Source organism: Typopeltis vanoorti, chromosome 24, assembly GCF_054136105.1.
Source record: "Typopeltis vanoorti isolate ZY-2024b chromosome 24, IOZ_Tvanoo_1.0, whole genome shotgun sequence".
In the NCBI taxonomy this organism is placed as follows: Eukaryota; Metazoa; Arthropoda; class Arachnida; order Uropygi; family Thelyphonidae; genus Typopeltis; species Typopeltis vanoorti.
The window spans coordinates 36,786,254-36,812,685 of NC_143572.1; the positions used below are offsets into that span (position 1 = coordinate 36,786,254).

The following is a 26,432-nucleotide window of genomic DNA, read 5'->3' on the forward strand; positions in this document are numbered from 1 at the left end:
TTAATCGATGCGCTTGATATACTGTATGCCCTGTCTCATAAAGTTTTAATTATGCCTATCTTTTGCAATAAATGGTGTGAAGTGGCATTTAAAAATCTTCTCATTGTGGTAGGTTTCTGTATACAGAGAAGGATAACCTTTTTTCCTCTTTGTTTATTTTGACAAGGATATCAAGGAAAGATAATTTTTTGTGCTGTTCTAGTTCAAGAGTGAATTTTATATTGGAATGCAAATTTTGAGATAATCTATGAAAGCAACCAGCTCATACACCATTCCTGGCTAAATGATGAAAATATCATCGACATAACATAACCAAATTTTTGGTTTCTTCTGATAGGTTTTTAATGAATTAATTTTGAAATTTTCCATAAACAGGTTGGCTAAGGCTGGAGAAAGGGGGGGGGACCCATTGCAGGTCGTTCTTTTTGTTCCCAATATTTGTCTTGAAATACAAAAGTGTTTGTGTTTTCCATGAAGTGTTTGAATAGTCCTACAGTGATTGGTTGGAAAAGATTTACAAGTAGATCGACTGTGTCCTTTATGGGTACATTGGTGAAGAGACTGACTACATTGAAACTTGCTAAGATGTCTGAAGGTTCTATATTTATATCTTTTACCTTTCAATGAAATGTAAACTATTCTTTACAAATGATTCTGTTTTTCCTATCAGGTTTGACAGATATTTCACTAAGTTTCAAGTCGAAGAATCTCTCTCATCTACAACTGGCTGTAAGAGAATATCCTTTTTGTGTATTTTTGGTGTGCCATAAATTCTTGGGACCAATGGATGTTTTGATGATAAAGATTTCTTTAGTTCTTCTGACCAACTAGGTAACTTTTTGATCAAGTCATTGGTTTTATTTTATGTGCGCCAAGTGGGATTCCTGTCTAAGGATGAATAGGTATTGGAATCTTCTAATAGGCTGTTCATTTTCCTTGTATATTTGTCTGAATTCATAACTACTGTTGTATTTTCTTTATCTGCTTTGACTATTACTATGTTTTTATCTTGTCTTAATTCTTGAATGAATTCCAATTTAGGTAAGTTTCTACGTGGTAATTTACATTTTAGTAATAAGGCTGAAGTTTGTATGCAGATCAGATCTGCCGAATCTCTAGGAAGATTGTGGATGCCTTTTTTCAATTTGCTCTATGATGTCTACTTTTGGAATGTTCTGTGTTTGTTATGTAGGCTAGACAGGGAGGTTGGGAGAGATCCACATGTCTGAACATGTAACAGATTTTAAAAAAAAGAGCATAAATCAGGCATTCCACACAACCACTACTGGCCATCAAGTACTCTGGCAACAAACAAAAATGTCATATATGGATAATAACTGTTTCACAAGAAAATTTAAAGAAGCCTCACAACCGCTTAGGTTTGCTACAGAATGCAATAAAAATCAAGGCTTAATTTTACATCAAGTATGGCCTACTTTCATCAAAAATTTAACTACCATAGACCTAGGATATAGCATGCATGATACCACAGAACGTGATAGCAACGACTAACAATGTTCCAACACGCATACAGTAACGAATGTATCATTTGTATTCTGGTTTATCAATTATATTTAAGAGTTGTGTAGTTATCAAAAACATCTAATATGTATAATCAATTGTTATTATGCTTTTGTTGTGTAAAACATTTATGTACCACTACCCCTGATGATGATGAATTATGAAACTTGTTGAGTTTTAATTGTTTATTTTTATTAAACTCCTTATTTATATTACAATGTGGTCTCAATACCAAAAACTTCCCACAGAAATGTATGTGTATATTCAACTGAGGCTGTTCTGAGAGGGCACTATTCATAGTAGATAGTTACACCCACCAACTCAGTGTATATATGTATTTTGAATGTAAATTCAAATTACTATTGCTCACTGAATACTAATCTAAAACTTAGTTCAGACTTATTCTGAAACTTAGCTAAGATGGGGCACTACATGTAGGCACCTAGTTTTTTTAATGATTCAGCTATATGCCATCCTGGTTGGGTAAATAGCACATCACACTGTAGTGAGATATTTATGAATGTCTTTAGGTAGCATTCTTAACTTATCCATGGTACTACTAATGTACAAGGAATTTACAACCTTTTGAGGGTGGGATTCAAAACATGAAGATAAAAATACTAATTATTATACAAAGTCAAACTTTTTTATGTGGTTTCTCTAATAACTTCAATTTAACAATTGTTGAATTAAATGAGATGGTACTTTTTCAGCATTTGTTTCCAGTTTGTAAGATATGGCCATAAGTAATATTTCCAAATATTTTTACAAAATAAATAAATAAATATATATATATAAACACATAGCAAACCTATAAGACATCGTGGGGGGGGGGCAAACTCTTTTTTTGTTTTCTGCCTTCCCCTTTTTATTATTTTTTATGTAACCATATCTTCTACATATATCTAACAAAGATAATTTATTTTATCAGCAGGTAGTTATGGGATAGTAAGATCTGGCTGTGTGTGTGTGTATATATACACACACTTTTTTCTTATGGAGATAAAATCACCATGAACCTTAAATGCCCTCTAAAGATCCAGTCAATATCTGAAATAATGATTATAAATGTTTTAAATAACCACATTTGTTTTTGTTTTATGCCATTCAATGACTTGAGAAATAAAATTCTGATGAAATTTATTTTAATATACTCCAGAATAGACATAATCAAAGTCCGCATGGTTAGCATAGTGGCTTTGCACTTCGCAACCATATGCCTGGGGAAGGAGTGTCCCAGGTTCGATTCCTGTCGAAGACATGAGGAACTTGAGGATCTTTCACAGGCATAGCCAAGTTAGCTGGTCTTGAGCGTGGGCAGTGGGTTTTTTTTCCCGCCAGTTTATCTGCCGTTTTTTTCACGCTGCAAGTAGGCAAACTGGCCCCATGAACATGCGCTTCTACAGCCAAAAACATATCCCCCCCCAGCGGCAGACTAGGTGACAGTTCAGTTGGAAGTGGTACTAACAAGAAGTCGCATCTAAGTAACACGCAGACCCTGCATAGGAAGCGGGAATAACGCATAGTGAAAGAAAGAATAGACATATCAAAGTGACTTAAGATCTGTAAATATTACAGAAATCTATATCAGTGGAAATTGAAATGCCCATTCAGTCTCCAGAAGTTAGATAGGGTTTAAATTACTTCCCTATAAAGGAAAGAATAGTTCAGAATAGAAAGAATAGAAAAGTATAAATCAGTTCTCATCTTCCTTTTCCCTCCTAATTTATTTATTTATATCCAAAAAAGCATAATATGAATTCTTAGACACTCTGCTGTCAGCCAAAAAGCCGATGAGGCTGTATCATCTTATCTTGTTGAAATTGCTGCCTTTTGAATAGCAATTTATGGGCGTGAGCAGCGGTTTATATAAAGAAATGATGAGCTCACATTGTTCTATTTTTGTTCCATCATAATGTTTATTCAGTAAAATAAAACTTTTTGTTCCAAGAGACCACCAACAAAGCAACATGAGTGCAATAAGTTACGAAGTAATTAAAATCAAAGGAATTTTTTTGTTCAAATCTAGATAGCAGCAACATGAGATTCGTCAAGAAATCAGAAATTGAATAAAACAGACTAAATGGCTAACATACACCAAATGGCTTTTTATTAAGCACGGTAACTCATGCAGTAGGAAAATATACATAATGTATTTACCACATTATGCAAAGAAGAAAATGCTATGCTAAATTCCTCTGCTATTTGGCCAATGCAAGGTAAACTGAACATAAAAACATATCCTATAATATGTTCAATATTTTTTGTTTTTGTTAAAATACAAAGCCTACTTAGAATGATTAAATTCTGCTGCAGAACATGCCAATATGGTGAAATGTTAACATTATAAAAATTTTCTTCTTGGCTGGTTAATGATTGCAATGTCCAGACTACCACTGAAATCCTGGTATACAAAGAAAGGTATTCTATGGCAATTTTGAATCTTACTTTAACAGAATCAAAATTTAGTAAGTAATTATCTCATCTATATTTGCTCTTATACCATCCTTTCATTCATTACATAAAAAAAATCTTATTCCCGAACATATTTTAATTTAAAACAGATTCAGAAGATTTAAGAAACTCAAAATTATAAAACTGATTAAAGCTGACCAGTGAGCTGAATTCTACTTGAAAATATTAAAAATTATTTTTTTAAATAGTTTTATAATGTAAATATAAAATTTGTTTTTAACTTCACCATTAATGAATAAAATTAGGTCACAGGTAGACTCTAAATAAATGTCCATTACTTCCACTCTTTTTGCTATTTAACTGATGTGATTTTCTTATTGAATTCCAGAAGTATTATTCAGTCACACAATACACAAATTAACAAGCATATCATTAGTGGGTGGCAGATCATATAGCATGGACATGGTGGATAGTGGCATACTCTGAAGATGGAGGATTAAGTAGTATATATAGTTGGACAGGATGTTCCCACAATGGATTCCTAGAATCTTTCTTTGGAGGTATGACATAAAATAATAATAAAACAACAAAATGATCGGTTTAGTGTAAAGTTTTTGTTAAGGTATTTTGATGATTACAGAAATCTCATTTTATCTGACCTTTCAATTTTCAGAATGGCATTACTTCCACTCTTTGCATGTATGTGTATGTATGTATATATATATATATATATAAACATCCTGATGTCTCTCTTCCACGTGAAGAAGCGGACACAATTTGGTGTAAAGTGGATGACAAATGATATCAAACATTAATTGCAGTTGAAAAAGAGATATAAGGAAAGGGGTGGAGGACAGATACACGAAGAATATAAGACACAGGCCAGGAGAGTGACCAAAATGGTGAGGAAGCAAAACTAGAATATGAGAAGAGATTGGCACTAAGATCCAAAGAAATCCTAGGGAATTTTTTAGCTATGTGGCCAGTAGGCAGAGAAACGACTGTGGAAGAATTACATTGCGAGATAAAAATGGGAATAGAGTAACTGATGCAGAGGACATAGTGGAGTTGTTCAATGAGCACTTTATTGGAGTATTTCATCCTGGGGGAGACTTTAATACTAGAGGGATAGGGCAGGTTCAGGGTTTAGAGGAGAGTGTGTTCCAAATACTGAGTACTCTGGATACCAGTAAAGCTGTTGGACTGGATGGTATTTCACCATGGGTTTTGAGAGAATATGCTAAAGAACTGACAGATCCGTTGAGCTGGCTTTTCAATAAAAGTCTGGCTGCAGGAAAGGTACCCATGGAATGGAAGGAAGCTAAGATAGTGCCGCTGCATAAGGGTGGTAGCAGACTGGAAGTGTCTAATTATAGGCCTGTTTGTGTGTCATCAGTAGTTGTTAAGGTCTTGGAGAAATTAGTGAGGGACTATATACAGCGTTGGGCAGATGAGGGTAATGTTATATGTGAGAATCAACACGGATTTGTTAGGGGGGTGCTCTTGCTTTAGTAATATGATTGTCTTTTATAATAAAGTGACAAGAGCAGTTAATGAGGGAAAGGCATATACTGCCATTTTTTGGGATTTTGCAAAGGCATTTGACAGGGTGCCACATGATAAGCTGATAATTAAGTTGCAGCACATGGGTTTAAATGTTGGGTTAGTCAAATTGATTCAGGATTGGCTGACTGATAGGATCAGAGAGTTGTGTATGGTGGGGCAATATCAAGGAAGCAGAAGGTTACAAATGGGGTTCCACAGGGCTCAGTACTGGGACCTGTATTGTTCAATAGTAAGGCTTATATGTTGGTCATACATAACTGGTAATTGGTTTACGGAATTAACAATGCATATAAAGTATATCAATTAAAGGTAACTTTAACGAATAACTTCTATATTTCGGCAACATCACGTTGCCATCTTCAGGAACATAAAGATATGGTATGTGCACGCAGGCACTAACAAAAAGCAAATGAGGAAGAAAGCAAGAAACTGATATTGTTCCTAATGGTGCCCTCTGGCAGGCTAATTTGGTTGTCTTGGCAGTTGGGCTGAAGTTCTCATAATGTTAAGTCTCCCAAATTTGGGGTAGTTTAATGCACCCAAATTTGTTGAGGTTAGGAACGTTTTTTAGAGCTGCTGATGATTCCTTGAATAATCTTTCGTATTTAAACTTGCTGCGGTGTATTATTAGTTAGGGCATTGTCATCTGAGCAGATTAATTTTGCCCTGTTATATAGCGTTTTTATAACCCAATAGTTGTTGTGAGGGGGGGGGATTGCTGGTGAATGTATCTGCCAGTGGGCAGATACCCACCCATACTGGCAGATACATGCAGGGCACCTCAGATAACAAGGCCCTAACTACTGAACTAAACCACATCCTCAACACTTTCTTAGCCAATGGCTATAACCCCAAAAAAATCCAAAAAATACTAAAACCAGTAAACCACAACCCCCCCCCTCCACAATAAAGATTACACGAAATCTATCACCATCCCCTACATACAGGGCACCTCTGAGAAAATAACCAATATCCTCATAAAATATGACCTTACTTCTTGTTGCAGACCATATATAAAGTTGGCATCCCTTATCCGCTCTACCAAAGACCAACCACTTCCCCTAGACCTACCTGGTGTATACCAGGTCCCTTGCAGCTGCAAATTGTCCTACTTTGGCCAAACAGGCAGAACAACAAATATCAGGATTTCAGAACACAAAGACTACATCCGGTTTCACCAGTACAGCTGCTCTGGGCTGGCAGACCATGCCTTAGATACCCACCATAGAATTCATTGGAAGAAAACAAAAATAATACACTGCAGCAAGTTTAAATACGAAAGATTATTCAAGGAATCATCAGCAGCTCTAAAAAACGTTCCTAACCTCAACAAATTTGGGTGCATGAAACTACCCCAAATTTGGGAGACTTACATTATGAGAACTTCAGCCCAACTGCCAAGACAACCAAATTAGCCTGCCAGAGGGCACCATTAGGAACAATATTAGTTTCTTGCTTTCTTCCTCATTTGCTTTTGTTAGTGCCTGCATGCACATACCATATCTTTATGTTCCTGAAGATGGCAACGTCATTGCCGAAATATAGAAGTTATTCATTAAAGTTACTTTTAATTAATATACTTTATATGTGTTGTTAATTCCGTAAACTAATTACCACTTTATATCAATGATATTGTCAATGGATTGCAAGGGGACATTCAGTTGTTTGTGGATGATGTGCAGGGTTATCAGTAACAGTGCAGATGTGGCAGCGCAGCAAGAGGATTTGAATAAACTAGACAGATGGGAAAATGAATGGGGAGTGTTGGTTCAATGCAGCAAAATGTAAAGTCTTGAGGTTTGGGATCCATCGATGGGTGGATCTGTACTGGAGGAGGTAGGGGGAGACAACTGACAGAAAACTGAAATTCAGGGAGCATATTGCAAAGGTGGGGTAACTCAGAGGATTGCTACAATACTGAGAAGGACGCTGACCTGCAGAGATAAAAGAGTTATCATTCCGTTGTATAAGACCCTGATCAGATCACACTTAGACTATTCTTCTCAGATTTGGTCCCCAGGATTTTGAAGGGGATAAATTGACTGTGAAAAGGGTACAGAGGCAGATAATAAAGATGGTTTCAGGACTATACAATACGAGTTATGAGGATCGACTGAGGGAATGTGGAATGCAGAGTTTGGTGGATAGAAGAAGGAGAGGTGATATGATCGAGACTTTTGAGAAACTGTTGAGAAGCAGTTACAGGGTAGACATTGGAGAGTTCTTTCACCTGGTGGAACGCGGGAAAGAGTGATGACAAGGGACCATATCTGGAAGTTACGAAAGGAGGCCGTGCGCAAGAGGGTGAGGAGTGTCTTTGTGTGGAGGGTGGCTGAACATTGGAATGCATTGCCTGAGAGAGTAGTTGGAGCGGAAACGGTCAATGAGTTCGAGTATGAGTGGTATGATAAACTTTGTGTGTCTTAAAAATGACCTCCCACGATGAGTCTTTTGAACTCCATGGAGGCCTGGATGATGATAATAATATCGTGATATAAAGCTCTCATTTTTCATGAAAGTACATAAGAAATGAATTGACTTTCCTGGGTTACAGCATGTAATAATCAGAAAACAATACCAAAAAAAAGTAAGCTCTGCAATAATCCTAAAGGAAAGATAGAAAAAGAGAGTGAATTGGATTAATTATTTCATAAGAAGGTGCCCCCCCCCCACCCTAAAAAAGCAAAGTATTAGCATTTTGAATGCAGTTTCTTTCTGGATGCACTTTTAGGCATCAAGAATTAACAGGACAAAAGAGATATTTAAGGTGCCCAATAAATATTTACTTATATATACGGTATTATCAAAAAATACATAAATATATATATCTATAAAAATAAAATAAATAAAAAATATTTATATATAATATCAGGAAAGAAAAAAAATCTTTTCTGAACACAATGATTTCTGTGGTTTAGCAAACTTTCATTTAATTTCAAAGACCACATATTTCTAAACATAAAATAGATTTATTAAAATAAACAATATAATCTGACAAGTTTTGTAAGTCATCAGACTTACATCATGTGGGATACAAGACTTGTGTAAAAAAAAAAAGTTGAAAAATTAACTATATACAGCAGATGTTCTGAATCATATAAACAAAGTGACAAAAACAAACAAATATTAACTAATATGCAAGCATTGGAACAATGCACTGTTGCTGTCACATTCTGTGGCATAACTCAAGGCATATTCCAGTTTTGCCATTGTTAGATTTTTGATAATGCAGCCAAACTTGGTATAGTTAAATTAAACCTTGGATTTTGTTACATTGCGTGGGGATATGGGAAATTTCTAAGGTATCTAAATTTTCTTCTAAAGCAGTTATGATCAACATACGGCATTTCTGTTTCTTTTCAAACTACTTGGTGGCCTTGATTTGTTATGTGGAAGGCATCTTTTACATGTTTGAACATGCATATCTCTCCCGACCAACCTGTCTGGCTTACATAGTAAATGCGGCAATAGCAATGAATATCCAAGACTGATGACTTACACAATTTATTGGGTTATATTTATTTTGATATATCTGTTTCATGTTTAAAAACATGGTCTTAATATCAGAAATTAAATGAAAATGGTCTTTTCGGTTAATTCTAGAAGTATGTATGAAGCATTGCAGTAGATTTTATGAAAGCAGAAGACATACAAACAAAAATTACCTACTCCCTCATAAAGAGTTTGTAAAATACTAGAAACTGGCTTTCTGAAAATAAGGTCACATGTACTATTTAACTTGTGTCATTTATAACAATTATTCACCAATGAAATTCCATTATAATGAAAATAAATTCAGTGAATTAAAAATGAACTTGAGAATATGCAAAAGTTAACTCAAAGGTAAGGACAAATCCATGAACAATTTCTTTGATTTGTCATTACTAATCACCAGTTTAGAAAAACTTTTTTTAAAATTCTAAAATATTCCAAAAAGCACCACCTAACTACTTGGGTGGCGCTTTTTTGGAATTATCAGTTATTGTTTTAATTTGAGCTTAATATGTACTGAAGATGCCTGTGACACACAGGCAAAAATTATACTATTAAATAATCTTTGTACGTGAGTTTTTTCCGTTATTAATTTTGTATCGATTCTATATAGAAGTACACACAGTGTACCTGTTAAGTAACTAGATGTTTTATGGGCATACTATAAATAGGATTGGACAAAGTAGTATATCATTTTAACTGCTAGATTGTGCTCTTTCCAATCAGCGCACATGCTCTGTGATAACTTCATTAGTTCTTGCATGGATACTCTTTGAGTGAGACGACGTTTGATACTTCTATCAAAAATTTGAAAATTAAATGCAAGTGGTGAGAATTTTTTTTATTTTAAACTGAGAAAATCTGTTTCAGAAACATTTAAAATGATGTAGCAGAATGACTGCCTATCATATTCATGAGTTTCTGAGTGGTCTGCAATGATTTTGAGTTGGTAGGTATTCAATAGAAGATGATCCATGACTAGGAAGGCTCATCATGGTTCAGACCAAGAAAGGCCTTCAACATGAAAATGTGGAAAAGTTTGTGAGCTCGTCAATAGTGATCATCAAATCACTGCTCAGATGACTCCAGAGAAATTAAATACTCGATAGGAAGCATCCCTCAGAGTTTTGGAAAATTTAGGGAAAAGAAAGATTTCTTTGTAATTTGTATTATTCTTTGACTCCTGAGCAGAGAGAGCATTGTGTTTCTTTTTGTGAAAATTTTGTTGAAATAGATTACCAAATTGTACCATTTTAGGAAGAATTGTGACACTGGTGATGAATTGTAGTCTTTCCAATATGACCCAGAAACAAAATAGTGAAGCTTGGAATGATGAATGCTCATCTCCAAGAGAGCAAAAGGTTCTATCCCCAAAACCTTGAGCTTAAACAATGCTAATTATTTTGTGTGACATTGATGGAATTTTTCATAAAGAATTTGTTCACGAGGGCCAAATGGCAATATTAACAACAGCGATTTCTAATAATGTTGTTTTTTAGGTTAATTTTTAATTATTTCAGTCACCCAGTCAGAATATCATGTACTTTGGATGAAAACCTGAATTTGTATCCTATCCAGGGATATAAAGGAACATTGATATAGACTTTTGATCAACTGAAGCTAGTCATCCTCATGTCGAAATGGTAGAGTATTTTTCTGCAAATTTAGGTTCCAACCACATCTACTGCAAAGTGAGTAAACTAGCCAGAAAACATATATATGAACAGATAAAACTATGGAGACAAATTGCTTAACTTAATATGAAGGCAAAACGAAGAAAACTTAAAAGAAAGGCTTCTATGTTTAAAACTTGCCATTTAACTCTTTTAAAGCAAATTCTATGCCCATAAGACATTTCAGCCTGGAGGGAGATAGAGTGTTTAATTTCAGTGTCTAATTTATTATTATTATTAAATTTTAATTCTAGGTCTTCTCTTTCCTTATTAGAATACTACCTAGATATCCTGAACTAGAAAGACCAAAGCAGTCAAGTTATATAAAGTATGATTTAGTGATTAAAAGCAGATAAATATTTCATGTAAAATTACCTAAGGTTTTCCCTATTTAAATAACAAATAATTGAGTCTACCATGCTTATTAAACTTGACCAAACAATGTATGGTGGAAGCCATTGCAATGCAAATTTGCCTCAATGATTTTATTACATATTACTTTATTTGGAAAAAGTTCAAATCCTGTTTGATATAAAGAATTTTCTAGGTTCTTTTTATATGCAAGGTTACATAAGTTGTTATTATTATTATTATTCCTGATACCTCCAAGGAGTCCGAAGACACATTGCGGGAGGACACTTGCAACTGTCTCAACCACTACACCGAACCTCTACTACGAATTATCTCCATCAAACCTATCTAAGAACAGATTAGGTATATCACTAAAATAATATAGCTAAAATAAGAGGTTAAAAGATTATCAACAAACAAGAGCTTATTTAATATTGGAACAGATGGGTAGACAAAAGGAAAAAAAAAAAAACTGATCAACTTTTCTTTTCAATTAAAGATAAAAGCAAATAAAATAATATAAACAAATTAAAATGGAAAGTCAACTCAAATCTGAGTATTTAGAGTTGCTTTTGCATGTACACTTTCTCTCTCCAATCCATTAAACAAAAGGCCTAATAATTTAAGAGAAAGGTAGTCCTGCCCTTACAAAGGAATTATATACTTGACAGGAACTACTGAGACATATCTCTAACTAGTATCAGTATTATATATGTATGCACTTTACCTACTTGAATACCACATCCAATTGCAAATAAAAATGATAAATATTAAGCACAACTAAAAAAGTTCTGGATTTTAATTTATTATTATTTTTGTATGAGAAAGCCCTGCTATACTTACTTTTTGAAAGAGTTTTTAGATGACCCTGAAAGAAGTGATTTTTATTCTTTCAAATGACATAACAGATTGTTCTTGTTCAGATACATATCAAAATTTATTTTTCGACACAACACTTTTGAGTTTACAAGAAAAACATCATGAAGGACTCAATGTGGTAAGTATGACAGTTGAATTAGTGCAAAACTATTTCAAAATTGCTCTGACACAAAGGAAATTTCAAGAAGTGTTTATGTAATGTTACATGGAAGTAAAAGTCACTATAGACTAACAGCAATATTCCTAAAGTATCATTACTACTGGATTACTGTATTGTGATGATTTGCTTGTCATTTAATGGCGAATTACTTTAACGGGATTGCTAAATAAGTACAGTAACTGCTACTCAAAAAATCTGTAGGCTATTTTCAACTTATCATTGAAAATTATTTACTAATTTTGTGGAAATTAGGGAAAATTTCATGAGAAAACAGAAATTTTTTAAATATAAATATATATATATACACATACAAACAATTAGTAAGGAATTTAAAAAAGCACTATTTATAAACCATGATATGTTTTATAACTTACACTATATTTTTAAAAATCTGAACATAAGTTAACTATATTTGAAATGATGAAAAGATTAAAAACTGTATATGAAGTGACAACAGTTGGCTAGATGCAATTCTGAAATATGCTTACATTGAAATTCACCCAGGCATATTATGATATAACCACAAATGTTAGGTTAAGCTTTGGGTTTGCAATTATATTTCAATTTTGGAGTTATTAGTATCTCAGCACTGCTTTTACATACACCACACACATAGAAAAATTTATTTTTATCCCCCCCCCCCCCCCATTGTAATAACTCACAGGCTAGTTAAATTTTAATCATCAAGTTCTTTACAACATTTATTTTTAAATAATGAAATGGCGGCATGGTTGTGATAACCTTGTTAGTGTTATGAAATCAAGTTTTTTTTTAAACAAAAAATTATATATATTGACGAGAGGTAACATAACACAAGGAGTTTCTATCAGAAGAACACTAGTAAGTTCACAAAGTGCAGTAGGCAATGAAAAATCAAAGTCAAGTTTTGACTACAGGAGGAAAGATTTGATGTGATGACAAATGTTGTTTGATAAAACATACGAATAAAATGAAGCTATTTTAAAATATATTATTAAAATACTTTGTTAAAACTATAGGTGAAAAATTCCAGTATCTACATTTTGACAAAAGAGTGGGTATGAAAAAATTCACTTCAAAGAGAAACAAATAAAAAAACACTCCATTTACTTGTTTGAGAAACCAAACAGGTAGATGTCAAGTGGCAATAGCAATGTCACACAGAAAAATACAAGAAAGACAACTTTCTATAGTATTGGTAAGAGTTATAGAAGATAAAGTTACAAACTGAGATGTTATTCTAATAAGTGCAAATATAGACATAGTGGTAAGTTCCATGATTCTAGATTTGTAGAAGAAAGACTGTGACAGATTTGATTCTAGTTGCTAACTAGAAGAATTTTGCTAGACCTTTTCCCAACAAGTTCTCAAGTCAATCAATCTTTGGAAATCAGGTACTGTTTCTCTTCTGGAAACTAAGTTTTAATCTCACAACTTGGGAAAAACTGACAGTAGAAACCACAATTTCAGACAGTAATAACAGTTAGGGTTAAGAAAATGAGATCGAGCAGTTGTCAATATAGTCATTATCCATAAGCTTACAAATCATTGGCAGATGCAACCTTTTAACTGTTCATGATGGCTAAGGCTTAAGATCAGCTGCCTGCTGATTTTTACAAAGTTGGGATTTTTTCCAAAAAGAAAACTTCCATGCAACTGTTCTGAAAACATAGATATGGATGGATGTGTGTGTGTGCGTGTGTGTATGCATGCATGTATAAATTTATCTATTATTTTTTTTTGTAAAATTTCTCCCCTTATGTGTTCATTTGCCCAGCTACTTGTGATCATACTGCAATATGCCTAAGCAAATCCCACATCTGTAATCTACACTCAACTCTCACCACAGCAAAACTCACAGGAACCAACGGAATAGTTTATTATAGGAAGGTTTGCTATAACAAATTAGCACTGACTATGGGATTGTTGCAGTTAATGAGTTCACTACAGCAGTGTTTGCTATAGGGAGAGCTGATGGTATTATCTGAGGGTTTAACTATTTTAAAAGCATTTACCAGTTCTAAAATATGATGTAATCATATTTTAGAATTGACTTGTAATATATATATATATATATATATATATATATATATATATTAATTGCACAACACTATATTTTTTATATCTGCTTTCTTTTGTTCAATGATTTTTTTTAAAAAAAAATTGGTTGTTTCACAAGAAAGTATAAGTTATATAACTACCTTACTGGGAAGCCATGAATAATTTTTATTAACAAAATGCAGACTTCTACTATTCCTGCATGGAAACATGCACACAGTTTCTCAAAATAGATATTACTACCTGTTTTAGTAAATTTCTATGGAAATGTCTTGAAATGCAACAAAAATGCCGGAATTTATGTTTGCCATTAAATATATGGTTATATGTGTGTGTACGTGCACACATGCAACCTTTCCTTGGTATTAATTTCTCTGAAAGTAATACAGTGTTTCAATTAAAAAGAAACCATTAACATTCAATAACAGACACAGAATATATGCTTTTGAACACTTGTTTACAAATATATAACAGTGACATACATTTCTGCACAAAGCACCACTGCACGGTTCCCCTGCTGTTTTTCTTTTTTCTTCTCTTCTTTCTTTCTCCCTCTAAGAATCTGTACACGGAGATGCAGAAGAACACGTACCCCTCCCCCCCCCAACAAACACACATGCTTCCTCTCCTCCACTAAACTAAGTTGATAATGGTCCACTTCTTAACATGATGAATGATGGCAATATAAAACACATGCAACTTTTTATATAATAATGACGTTCATTTCTGTAGTTTTATTATTTTGTGCACTGAATAATCAGTGATAGGAAGCATATCTTCAAGGCTTATGAAACTTTTTAAAAAGTCTTTTTTCTTTTTTTTTTCACCATCTGTGGTAAGGTATATTTTTAAAAATGTATAAGGTATTTTTAAAAATTACATTCTTATATTCATATACTTTTGTATGGGTGTATGAACACAGAATGAATTCACAAAGTAGCTTTTTTTTCACTCTTGTGTTATATATGAAACAATGTCTGTTACTCCAGTTAATTCATCATCATCTGCCTCTGGATTACGAGATCGTAATAAACTATCAATTGTGAACCCACCATTTGACTGTTGGCTAGAGTGATTATAATAAGAATAAGGAAGTTCTTGTTGAGGGGAATAATTAGAAGAATAGGAAGTTGATGATGGTGGAGGAGGAGGTGGTGGTGGAGGGGGTGGAGGTGGTGGGGGTGGCTGTTGTGGTGGTGGACCTCCATGCTCTGATTGTGGAGAATAATATTCTTGATTATAATATTCAGGAGAGCATTGCCCAGAATATGATTCAGGATACTGCCTATAGAGTCTCTGTGGTGGAGGAGGTGGAGGAGAGTGCGGCTGGTTGCTCATTGGTGAGTCTTCTGCATAAGGACTAGAAGAAGGTTGTGGTGATCGTTCAGAAGTCCTAGCATAACCCGAGGGTTGTTGATATTCACCTTGAATATATCTTCCTTGTGGTTGATATCGATCTCCAGAAATAGAATTGGGAGGTGTATAATCTCGATTTGAAGCCTGAGAAACTGAAGATTCTTGAGAATAGGAGGATGGCTTTTCATATGGACTAGAGTGTGAATAAGATCCTAAACGAATTAAACCAGCAGGACTAGGAGATTTAGAATAAGTGTCTAAAGGTGTAAGTTTTGCAGGGCTGGAAGTATGTGGATAAGCCTCAACCAGAGATGGCCTTAAAGGACTAGGCCTAGATGGATATGCCTCTAGTGGGGTTAGACATTCAGGATATGGATCACCATAATCCCTTTCAGTAGGTTCACTTTGAAAATAAGTCGTGGAATGATTTTTAGGAGGACAATACTTCAATTCTGTTTGTTCACTAGGTAGGGTTTTGGTCTGCTGGTTATTTTCAAAAGATAATGCTGTATCTTCCTCTTCAACCTCTCGGGCAACAGATACATTAAACTTCTTGGATTCCTCTATGCCTTGTCCTTCAAGTTTAGTATGATTTTCAGTGGAAATATCTAGCAATTCCTGAGAATTCTGTTTCACCAAGACTGACGATCCCTGAGTTTTCTGCATTATCTGGAAAGAATTACTCTTCACAGATGCAGATGTTTCAGTAGCACAAATGAGTGGCAATTTGCTTTTTTCTAATCTATCAACAACTTCAGACTTGCTGAAGTGATCAACTGGTGGTATTTTCACACTAATATTTGCACTTCTGGTATCTGAATGTACTACATTTTTGTTTGGAGGTTTATCACTTACAAGATCAGATTTTTTTGGTATATCTCTGGAAGACTCTGATGTGCTTTCCTCATCACTCTCAAGAGTTTTCTGCTCTTTTGTTGGTGCTTCTTCCTCTTCTTCATCATCTCCATCATCATCATCATCAGAACCAATAGCATTGTAACCAAATTTTCTAGACTTGTGTTTTGGATCATCATCAGATTCAGTTCTACCTTCATCCTCTTCATCCTCACTTTTAATTATTAATCTCCTATGCTTAATCTGCTTTTCTGGTTTAATATTCTTTACTGGTTCAGATTTACTACTACCATCTGTATCATCTGTTTCTTCCTCCTCCTCCTCTTCCTCTTCATTTTCACTTTCATTCTCTTCTGATTCTGATGATTTCCATCGATGAACTCTTGGCATTCTCTTTACTTTTTTTACTCTCCAGCGATGTTCGCTATCTTCAGAGTCAGATTTTTGCTTTCGTTTCAATCTAAAATACAGAAATTTATTTTAGAAAGCAACTACACAACAACATGTAAAACAGAAGAAATAAATAATTAATAATTCAAAAATAAAATTCATTATATGCTTTAATTCAAATTCAAAAATTCATTAATCAAATAAAGACTGCTCAATGAGCAATGAAATACAATTTGAATCCTCCAAATTAAAGATGTTCTGCCGTCCATAACTGAGAAATATGATTTACAATGTAAATACATTTAATTTTAAGTTCAGTAGAATTACAGGCCATCATACTTTTTTACAACTTTCTCAGGCTAACAGTCAAGAAAGCATCTTGATAAAAGCATACGTTTGTGAGGATGATAATAAGTGCTAATTATATGCCTTAAATAAGTCTATATTACCAAGCACACACTATCCAGAATCAATATGTGAATCATACATTAAGGATAGCCTCGTGACTACTTTCCAACTTCTTAAAATGTTAAATATGCAATTCAGAACAAAAGGTATGACTGGAAATATGACTAAAGCAACTAAAGCTATGAGGTCAGTATATTATGTATATTTTGCAAGAGTGAATTTCCTACTGGAAATTCAGTCTTTGCAAAGTCTGGCAAAACTTCTGTAAAAGACTGTCTAACTCACCTTCAGCTGAAAATCCATTATAAAGGTTCCTCACATTCTCAGAAGCATAATGTGATACATTAAATATTAAAATAAATTCTCAATAAAGTATAGCGCCTAAGTAAATAAAGGAACCACACATGATAAAAGTATTGCATCTAACACCAGCCACAAGAATTAAGCTAACATCAATATGCTTCAAATTAACAGGGCACAACAAATTATGTAAAATTTTATTTGCCATGAAAAAAAAAAAAAAAATGTACTCACCAAAGACTCTTCCCCCCACCCCTAGATTTTTCATGATATGTCCTAATAAATCAGTAGGAGTTCACAAAGTGATTAGTGGTGCTATTATCACTTTATGAACTCACTCTACGATCATTCCAAGAAGAAGTCAATAATAATAAAAATAGGGAAAACAGTTAAAACAATACTGATTTTTTTTTTTTTTTGGAAAATATAATTTGTTAAATTAATTTCTTTACTAGAATACTAGAATGCCCGAAAAACACTGAAGAATAAGCATAATATAAATATTACATATTATATCTTCAGTGTTGTTTGACAGCTAAAACAGATTGTGTTTAGAAAGTTATTTTTTATTAAATAAAAAATATTCTATTTTGTCCCATCTGCAGCCACTTGGCAGCTGGCAAAATCTACTCACCACTAGCAAGTTTATTTGTTAAGTCCTTCAAACTAGGATTTCCTTGAAGGAAAAAAAAACTTAATTTCTTCTGGATATTTTGCCACTCTTTTGTTTTGCAATCATAATTAATTTTCAAGTTTCAGAATATCCTTATAATATCACCATTCCTGTTAGGTGTCTTCTCCCTCCAGGAGATTGACTACCATGTGTCTCCACCATGTCCTATTCTGCACCTCTCTGCTGCATTTCTCATATGAGAGATAGGTCCAGTCTTCTATATTTTTCATGCACTCCAGTCTTTATCTTCCTCTCTTTCCCTCAAAAGTTCCTTCGAGAAGTGTCCTTCGCAGGCAGTTATGTCTCAGAATATGTCCAAAATATCCGACTTTTCTCTTTTTAATTTCTTTCATCAGGCTCCTGTTGACGCCTGCCATCTCTAGTACTACTTCTTTTTTTCTTTCCATGATATTCTCATAATTCTTCGCAGCATCCACATGGTAATATCACCATTACCAAGCTTTTAACTAAATTTCTTATGGTCTGATCTCAAGGTGACTAACATGCCAACGGCATTCAATTTTCCAATGAAGAGTCACAGGAAGAAACCAACCAATGTTACCACGTCCTGTGCAGCCAACACGTCTGAGACAGCAGTCCAGACTCCTGATGAAAAATATGCTATGAGGACTCATATTAATATTTTGCAACTCAATATCAATGGTACTCAGAGAAAAATGAACTTAAATACATACTTTCTGAAAACAATATCCATATTGCTTGTCTACAAGAAACAAAACTAAACAAAAATCTGAAATTCAGCAAAGGATACACAATTCTTAGGAAAGACAGAGAGGGAAGAACCAGTGATGGGCTTACTATCCTTTTGAAGACCGCAGAAATCAAATTCAAAGAAATTACTCTAAATAAATATTTAAATAATAGCAGTTCAACGGAAGCTCAAGCTGTTGAAATACACCTACCAAACCATTCTATCTCAATTGCAAATGTCTACGACCCTGATAACACAAATATGGGCAGAGACATCATAATTGGTGACCTAAATGCACAAAGCCCAATATCGGGCTCTCCCGATTTAGATCATAAAGGTCAACAATTGGAAGACCTCTTTACAGATTTGGAACTCACAACAATTAATAATTACAGATAAGGACAAAGTACTTATCTCTCTAAAACTACAGGAACTGAAACTGCTATCGACATCACAGCTATTAATTATAACTTTGCACCAATATCGGGCTCTCCCGATTTAGATCATAAAGGTCAACAATTGGAAGACCTCTTTACAGATTTGGAACTCACAACAATTAATAATTACAGATAAGGACAAAGTACTTATCTCTCTAAAACTACAGGAACTGAAACTGCTATCGACATCACAGCTATTAATTATAACTTTGCATCAAGGGCACAATGGAAAATTTTGGGAAACGCCATCAGTAGTGACCACAGATCCATAATAACAACACTAAACTTGAAATGATTATGGTAAGAGATAATATCAACGAACAATTTAGAATTAATAAAACTGATGAATTTAGAAAGAAATTAACAGATATATCACACAAAATAGAGCGGGAAATTTGGAAGTGCAAGCAAGAGAAATGGGCAGAGCTTTGCAGTAACCTGGATCCAAGAAAAGACAGCCAACACTGGAACATTATTAGAATCCTGGACAACAACATCAAAGACTAACAGAAAACAAACTTCATAATAAATGCTGGGAAAAAAGCTATAACAGATCAAGAAATGGCAAACACACTGGCAAAAATATTATTCAAACTCCAAACTTCAGTATAATGGAGAGGACAAGACCCTCAATAAACTCACAAGTGAGATACTAAAACAAGCAAGAACACACCAATCTAATGATATCTTTTCTGAAGAACTTATGCTAAGTGAACTACATTCGTCAGTTGAGAAATCTCCTAATAAATCTCCTGGTAATGATCTTATCTTTGGTCATATGGTCAAACATCTTGGCAAAAACACCAAAGAATAACTTCTAGACATTCTTAATACGTCTTGATGAATAGGCAAACTACCAAAAGAATGGAAAAAAATCAATTCATGTACCTATCCTAAAACCTGACAAAAATGCTGCAGAATGTCAAAGCTATACACCTATCCCATTAACTAGTATACTCTGTTAAATTACTAAAAGAATCATACACTCCCGACTCATGTACTGGTTCAGAAAAAAATTAGAAATTTAATTTTTATCAAACTGCCTATAGAGCCCATCATTGAACGACAGATCAATCATTCTATTTCTGCCAAACAATAATAGACTCATTTCAGGAAAAAACAACAAAAAAGACAACTGTCATATTCCTTGATATGACCGCTGCTTTTGATCGTGTTTGGATTATTAAAAATCATATTAAAAATTAATACAAATAGTACATAATATCGGAATTAGAGGAAATGCCTTAATCTGGATCGCTGACTTCATGAGAGGAAGAAAAATCAGTTAGAATCAATATCCAGTATCCAGAGAGTGGAGAACCTGGGCTAATGTTCTCCCAGGGCTCAGTACACAGTCCCTTACTATTCCTTTTATACATCAATAACATTCATCCTTACCTTACAGAAGATCCAAAAGTAGCTTGCTATGAAGATGATATAGCCATCTGGCACACTAATGACAAAATAAAGAATTGGAAGAGATTCTAAAGAAATCCATGAGAGGATTAGAAAAATGGTCAGATGAACTTAAACTCAAAATCAACCCACATAAAACAAAACTAAGCACCTTTAGTACACAGGAAAATAGACATTCCTACAATCTCAAAGTCACGATCAACAACAGGTTAACTGAAAAAGTCACAAATCCAAAATACTTTGGTATTACGCTCAATGAGGAATTATGTTTTGCTCAAGATATTTCTGACACTTCCAACAGGGCTCTCAAAAAAACTAAATATATTGAAAAGGCTTTGCACCCCAGCTTGTTCCACAATATATTGAAATATGTTGCGGAACAAACTGGGGCGCAAAGCCAAAAATTCTTAAAACTACTTATACTACACTAATAAGGCAATAATAGAATATGCAGCACCTATTTGGTTACCTTCTGCTTCATCGATAAAAGAAAAATTAGACAAAGTACAAGCAAAAGCGTCCAAGATTATCATTGGTGCAGTCTCATCCACTAACAAAATTAGAGCGCAACAGGAATATGGACTTGAACTGCTGCAGAACAGACGAAAATTTGCCACCATAAAATTCATTAATAATATCAGAAGCTACCAAAGTGATCATCTCTCTCTAAAAACTTACGAACATTGGAATCAAAAAGCAGACTTCACAGATCATCAACTTTACAATACGATGGAAAGGAAGGAAATAGGTCTTCAGGAAGTTAGGAAATTATCAGGAAGGAAATAGGTCTTGATTATCTAAATGCCCACATAAGCAAAGAACCTCTATTTTCAAAATCTTTACCTTCAAATACCTCCATAAATCTAAACCTTACCGAACTCTGTAAAAAAAAAAACGCTCAAAGAAAAAGGCCTAAATACTGTTGACCTCCTTTCATCCTCCAAACAAGCTACTTGTTATACCGATGGATCATCAGACACCAATATGATTAATAGGGATGCTGTTGCTATCCTTCTACTTCCGAAAGCCATCAATAAAAGTTCGATCTGGGAGAATTACTTCCAATTTTACCAAGAGCAAACTCTATGCAGTAAATAAAGCGCTTGAAACCTACTTAAAATTATTATCATATCAACAATCTGAGGGAATTATAATTTATAGCGACTCAAGATCATAACTTTTATGGAGGCAATCAAAAATAGCAATACCAAACTCACCAAGATATCCATAAACTCTTAAACCAACTAAAGTGTTTGGGAAAAAAGTAGCATTTTATAATGGATTCTTGTTCATGCAGACATTGATTATAATGAAGCAGTTCATAAATTAGCAAAAGAGGCCAGAGAACACAACCAAGAAACTGACACGATAACTCTTGTGATGCTAACAAACTAGCAAAATCTAAATTAATTCCACTAAAATCAGGGATACAACACCAAATTCCTGAAATGAATGTTGACAGAAAGACCTCCACCATGATAGCAAGACTCTGAACAGCAACTCTCTACAAACAAAGCAGTTCAAAGAGCACATGGAAATATCTAAGACTCCTCAAAGGACAAGACAATAACATTAAACCGGAGTTAGTAAAGTGGGGTGTCACAGACACAAAGATATAGAAAGAAATAACTGTGATACCCCACCTTACTAAAGCCGGGTTAAAAGATACAAGGCATCCATGAGCTCTAAGAGATATTGAAATTCATGCATACTAATGCCAGAAGCATTTCAGAATAAAAGTAAGGAGTTTTGTGCATTGGTTAGTTAATATCATAGGAATGAAATTTTGTCAAGCTGAATGAGACTGCTGATGGAAGAGGATATAGTTACAGGTAAAATATGTTGGCAAAGCTAATCTCAGGTGGTATGGTCACTTAAACAGAATGGGAGAGAAAAGGTTTAGCAAAACAAGTGTTATCTGCCAGGTTGACAGGAAAAAGATCCAGAGGAAGACCAAGATATAGGTGAATCAATACAGTAAAAAGTGCCTTAGAAGACAGAAATATAAGATCTGATAATGTTGGAGTCTTGGCAGATAACAGATTGAGTGGAAGTTAGTAATGATGTAAGTTCTTCATGTAGTATTATCATAATATCCTGTACACCCCCTTGAGGGTACATGTCAGGAATTTGATGATGATTCCTTTATAATGTGATCCATATAAATGCAATGAAAGACAACCTACCATTTTATAACAGATATAAGACAGTCTATACAGTCCTGTCCTGTCCAATGTCATCTCAATCCATTATTCTCATAACGGAGGTTGACTATTATGGATCTCTACCTGAGATCCACAATGTACAGTAGAAAGATAAGATGGTGAGGCTCTAATTTCTTCCATCTTACAGTTAGTATATCGTGTCTGTAGATATGTATGTGGTCACAGTGTTGGTGTGCCTGTTTTGAGGTATGAACAACCCAAGTTTCTGGGAGAACCTCTCCCTACCTTAATATGAGAATGGCTAACTCACTATCTGATTGAAAATTCTATGATAAAATTCTTCTAATCCAAGATGAGATTTGAACACTGGATTTGTCTATACAACTGAACTATGGAGACTCTGTCTCTAATTAATTTACCTTAGCCATTCTCATAATGGAAATGGCATGGTTTTTCTTCCTGAAACCTTGGGTTTTTCAAAATGCAACATGGGCAAACTGGCCAGAGAACTTGATAGTATAGACATAATATACAATCTATCAACATCCTTGCATCAACTGTTTTGAGGTTCGTTTGATGGAATTATGCAAGTGAACTCAATTATCTATATTATACTCCTTTAGCCATTAGCAATAAACATGAAGTAGATAAAAAACTATATGTTCTGCCATTCCTTTTCCCTATATCAGGGATGTATCATTATGAGCACTTTGACTGTCTGAAAAGACAGTCAAAGTGTTCCATAATGATAATCTTCACATCACTTCAAACTGCAAATCAATTTAACAACCTTAAGGACAAATACTAAATACTCCATACTAAAACATATCCAGGAGTGTATAGAGAGCTATATACCTCATCATTAAAGCAAATCAGGACCATCAGATTATGCACTGGACATTCCTTTTCACATGCAGGTGTGTGCAGTGCTACACAGTTGTCATTACATGAGTGGAATATTATTTTTAGAGTCAGCATCATCAATAAAGCCTTGTTGAGGTTCTGGAAGTTCTATATTAATTTACTTAAAATTTAGTAGACTGAATTAAAGACTGCATTCAATCCAATTGGCTGCAGACCAACTAGCCCTAGAAGGCCTTATAATATAGGAAATCAGTTTGTTTTTCATTACAATCTGAATTATTTCCAGAAATCACTCGATTGTAGAGCCTACTGTTTCTGTGAATGCTAGCTTGAAATCCAGGAGGATATCAGTAGCGTATTAAATTGGTTGGTTTGATTGGAATTATGCAAGTGAACTCAATTATCTATATTATATTTATTTTGTTCTTGTCTCTTGTTGTGAGTCGATACTATAAAGTTAATATAAATAATTACCAACACCTGAGCCTTTCTACATAACTTTGCAACATGCATTCATGGTTGAGTCAATCCATGTTTTCAGATTCTTTCACTGTATATTTGAGTTTACTCTTCATATATGAAAACATTCACCTCTGACTTTTTTTTAAAGTTTCATATACTTCTTTTTAGTGTGATACACATTTTTATTTTGTTCAAAAGGTGATCCCTTTGCAATTTAAGTCTTTTGTATACAATTGTATATCAATTACAAACCTATGCAATTTCTCATACCGAGATCTTCAGATATCGCTATCAAAAAATAACGTAAAAAATCTTTATGTTATTTTTTAAATAATAATTTTATTACTTCTTGCAAGTCCTCTACATCTAAATTTAAGCATGTCTTTATGTTAGCAACAATTAGCAAATTCTGAGAAGAAATACTACAAGTACTTACCACTATTCTCAGTTCTGCCTTTTGATCCATGTTTCTGTTATAACATTCCTATAAGTTTGTGACTGTGTAAAGGTCACCATCACTGGGATCAATGCCCTGCACCGTGTTTGCCGTGCGGTGCAACCCGTCCTGCACTATTTTGGCCCCTCTTCGGTAAGATGGCCAGTCCTGTATGGCCCAGCCAGAATCAATCGGCTAGTGGGCTTCCCTGCAAGGGTCAACGGGGGTTGCAGTAAGTCTCTCACCCTATGGTCCAGGGTCAGGATTCCTGGCGTTCCACTCCCGAGTGCAGTTTTTGCTTGCCAGTCAGTGGACGTACATGTGCGACCTACATGGTGGGTGGGGAGCTCTGACGCCGAACCAAAAAAACTCCTTAAGCATTAATCCTTCATCCTCAAATATTTCAGAGCCCCTAACCAAGTCACAACCAAGTACTGATAGCATAGATACAGCATATCGAAACAGAAATAAGAAAGAAAAGATATATGATACTAGTATAAATGTATCAACATTTATAATTATTCATGCAACAGGTGAAAAACCAATAGGGAAAATGTCACCCTTCTTTATTCAAAAGGTTTTAGAAGGACTGGTAGGACCTCTCAAAACTGTTAAGAAATTGCGTCCTGGTGATATCCTTGTAGAAACACTGTGTCAGCAACATTCCGAGAAACTCCGGACAGCAACGACAATGGGTGGAATACATATCACAATAACACCTCATAAAATACTCGATTCCAGTAGAAGAGTGATATCAGAATGGAATCTCCTTGATGTTCCTGATGAAAAGATATGTTCAGAGCAAGGGGTGACTGGTGTGAGGTGCATCCTGATATGTAGGGATGGTAACCTAGTTTCAATCAAGAACATTTTCCTTACTTTTGATACACTTAAGCCTCCAACATCTGTAAAAGCAGGGTATCTCAGCTATCCTGTTAGAATTTACATCCCTAAGTAGAGATGCTTTAAATGTCAGAGATATGGACATGCCCAAATTGCCTGTCATGGTTCTACTACCTGTGCCCGATGTGGTAGTAAAGAACATGATAACAAATCTTGCTGTGCAAAAAAAAGCTAAATGTATCAACTGTCAGGGAGATCATCCAGCTTACTCTGGTGCATGTCAGAAGTGGAAAGATGAAAAAGAAATACAAAAAATTAAAACAGAGCAAAACATAACATATCAGATGCAAAAAGAAAGCTAGCCACCATCACACATTCTCTGAGATCCTCTTATGCTGAGAAGGTAACAATTAAAAATGTGCCAACAGCAACTCAAACCTATATGTCTGTTCCACCATACCTGCATCTTATGATTGTGAGTGCCTCTCTGTTGAGCACATTAATCACATGACCTATGGCCTTACTCCAGAGACAACTCCAAAAATGGTCCCACTTGTCAAAAAAATTATGGCAATGATATCACTCAAAGATAAACCACCACTCTCCCACAAAAAAAAATGGATACTTTGTTACCCACTGAAAGTAAACTAAACTTACCAACTGATCCTAACACATCAGATGTATTGAATACTCTATCTGAGGAAGAGATGGACACTGGCTGTCTCCATATTTCCCCCAAATTGATAAATATAAATCTGACAAAGGTAAGCCCTCAACCTCCCGTAAACCAGACAAGTCTATAAAACCAAAACAATAGGAACATTTTTACAATCGAACTGTCATGGTTTTCGACAAAATATCAATGATATCAAGATGTTGTTGCAGAAACACAAACCTTTCTGTTTCTGTCTACAGGAAATGTACCAATGACGATCCTACATTTAGGAATTTCATTGTTGTACGTAAGGACAGAACTGGAGGTGCTCCTGCTCATGGAGATGTAGCTATCCTAGGGGGCAGT

At 34.5% G+C, this 26,432-nt stretch overlaps 1 protein-coding gene across 1 annotated transcript in view; it reads right to left on the reverse strand.

Annotated features, from left to right (window-relative positions):
- Nucleotides 1-14,893: 14,893 nt before the first annotated feature.
- Nucleotides 14,894-26,432, reverse strand: part of LOC150093110 (uncharacterized) — a 532,180-nt gene continuing 520,641 nt past the window's right edge. Inside the window, exon 21 of the mRNA XM_090414155.1 lies at nucleotides 14,894-16,765. Within this exon, the coding sequence (XP_090270281.1) occupies nucleotides 15,043-16,765 (1,723 nt within the window). The 3' untranslated portion in view covers nucleotides 14,894-15,042. The remainder of the gene's footprint in view (nucleotides 16,766-26,432) is intronic.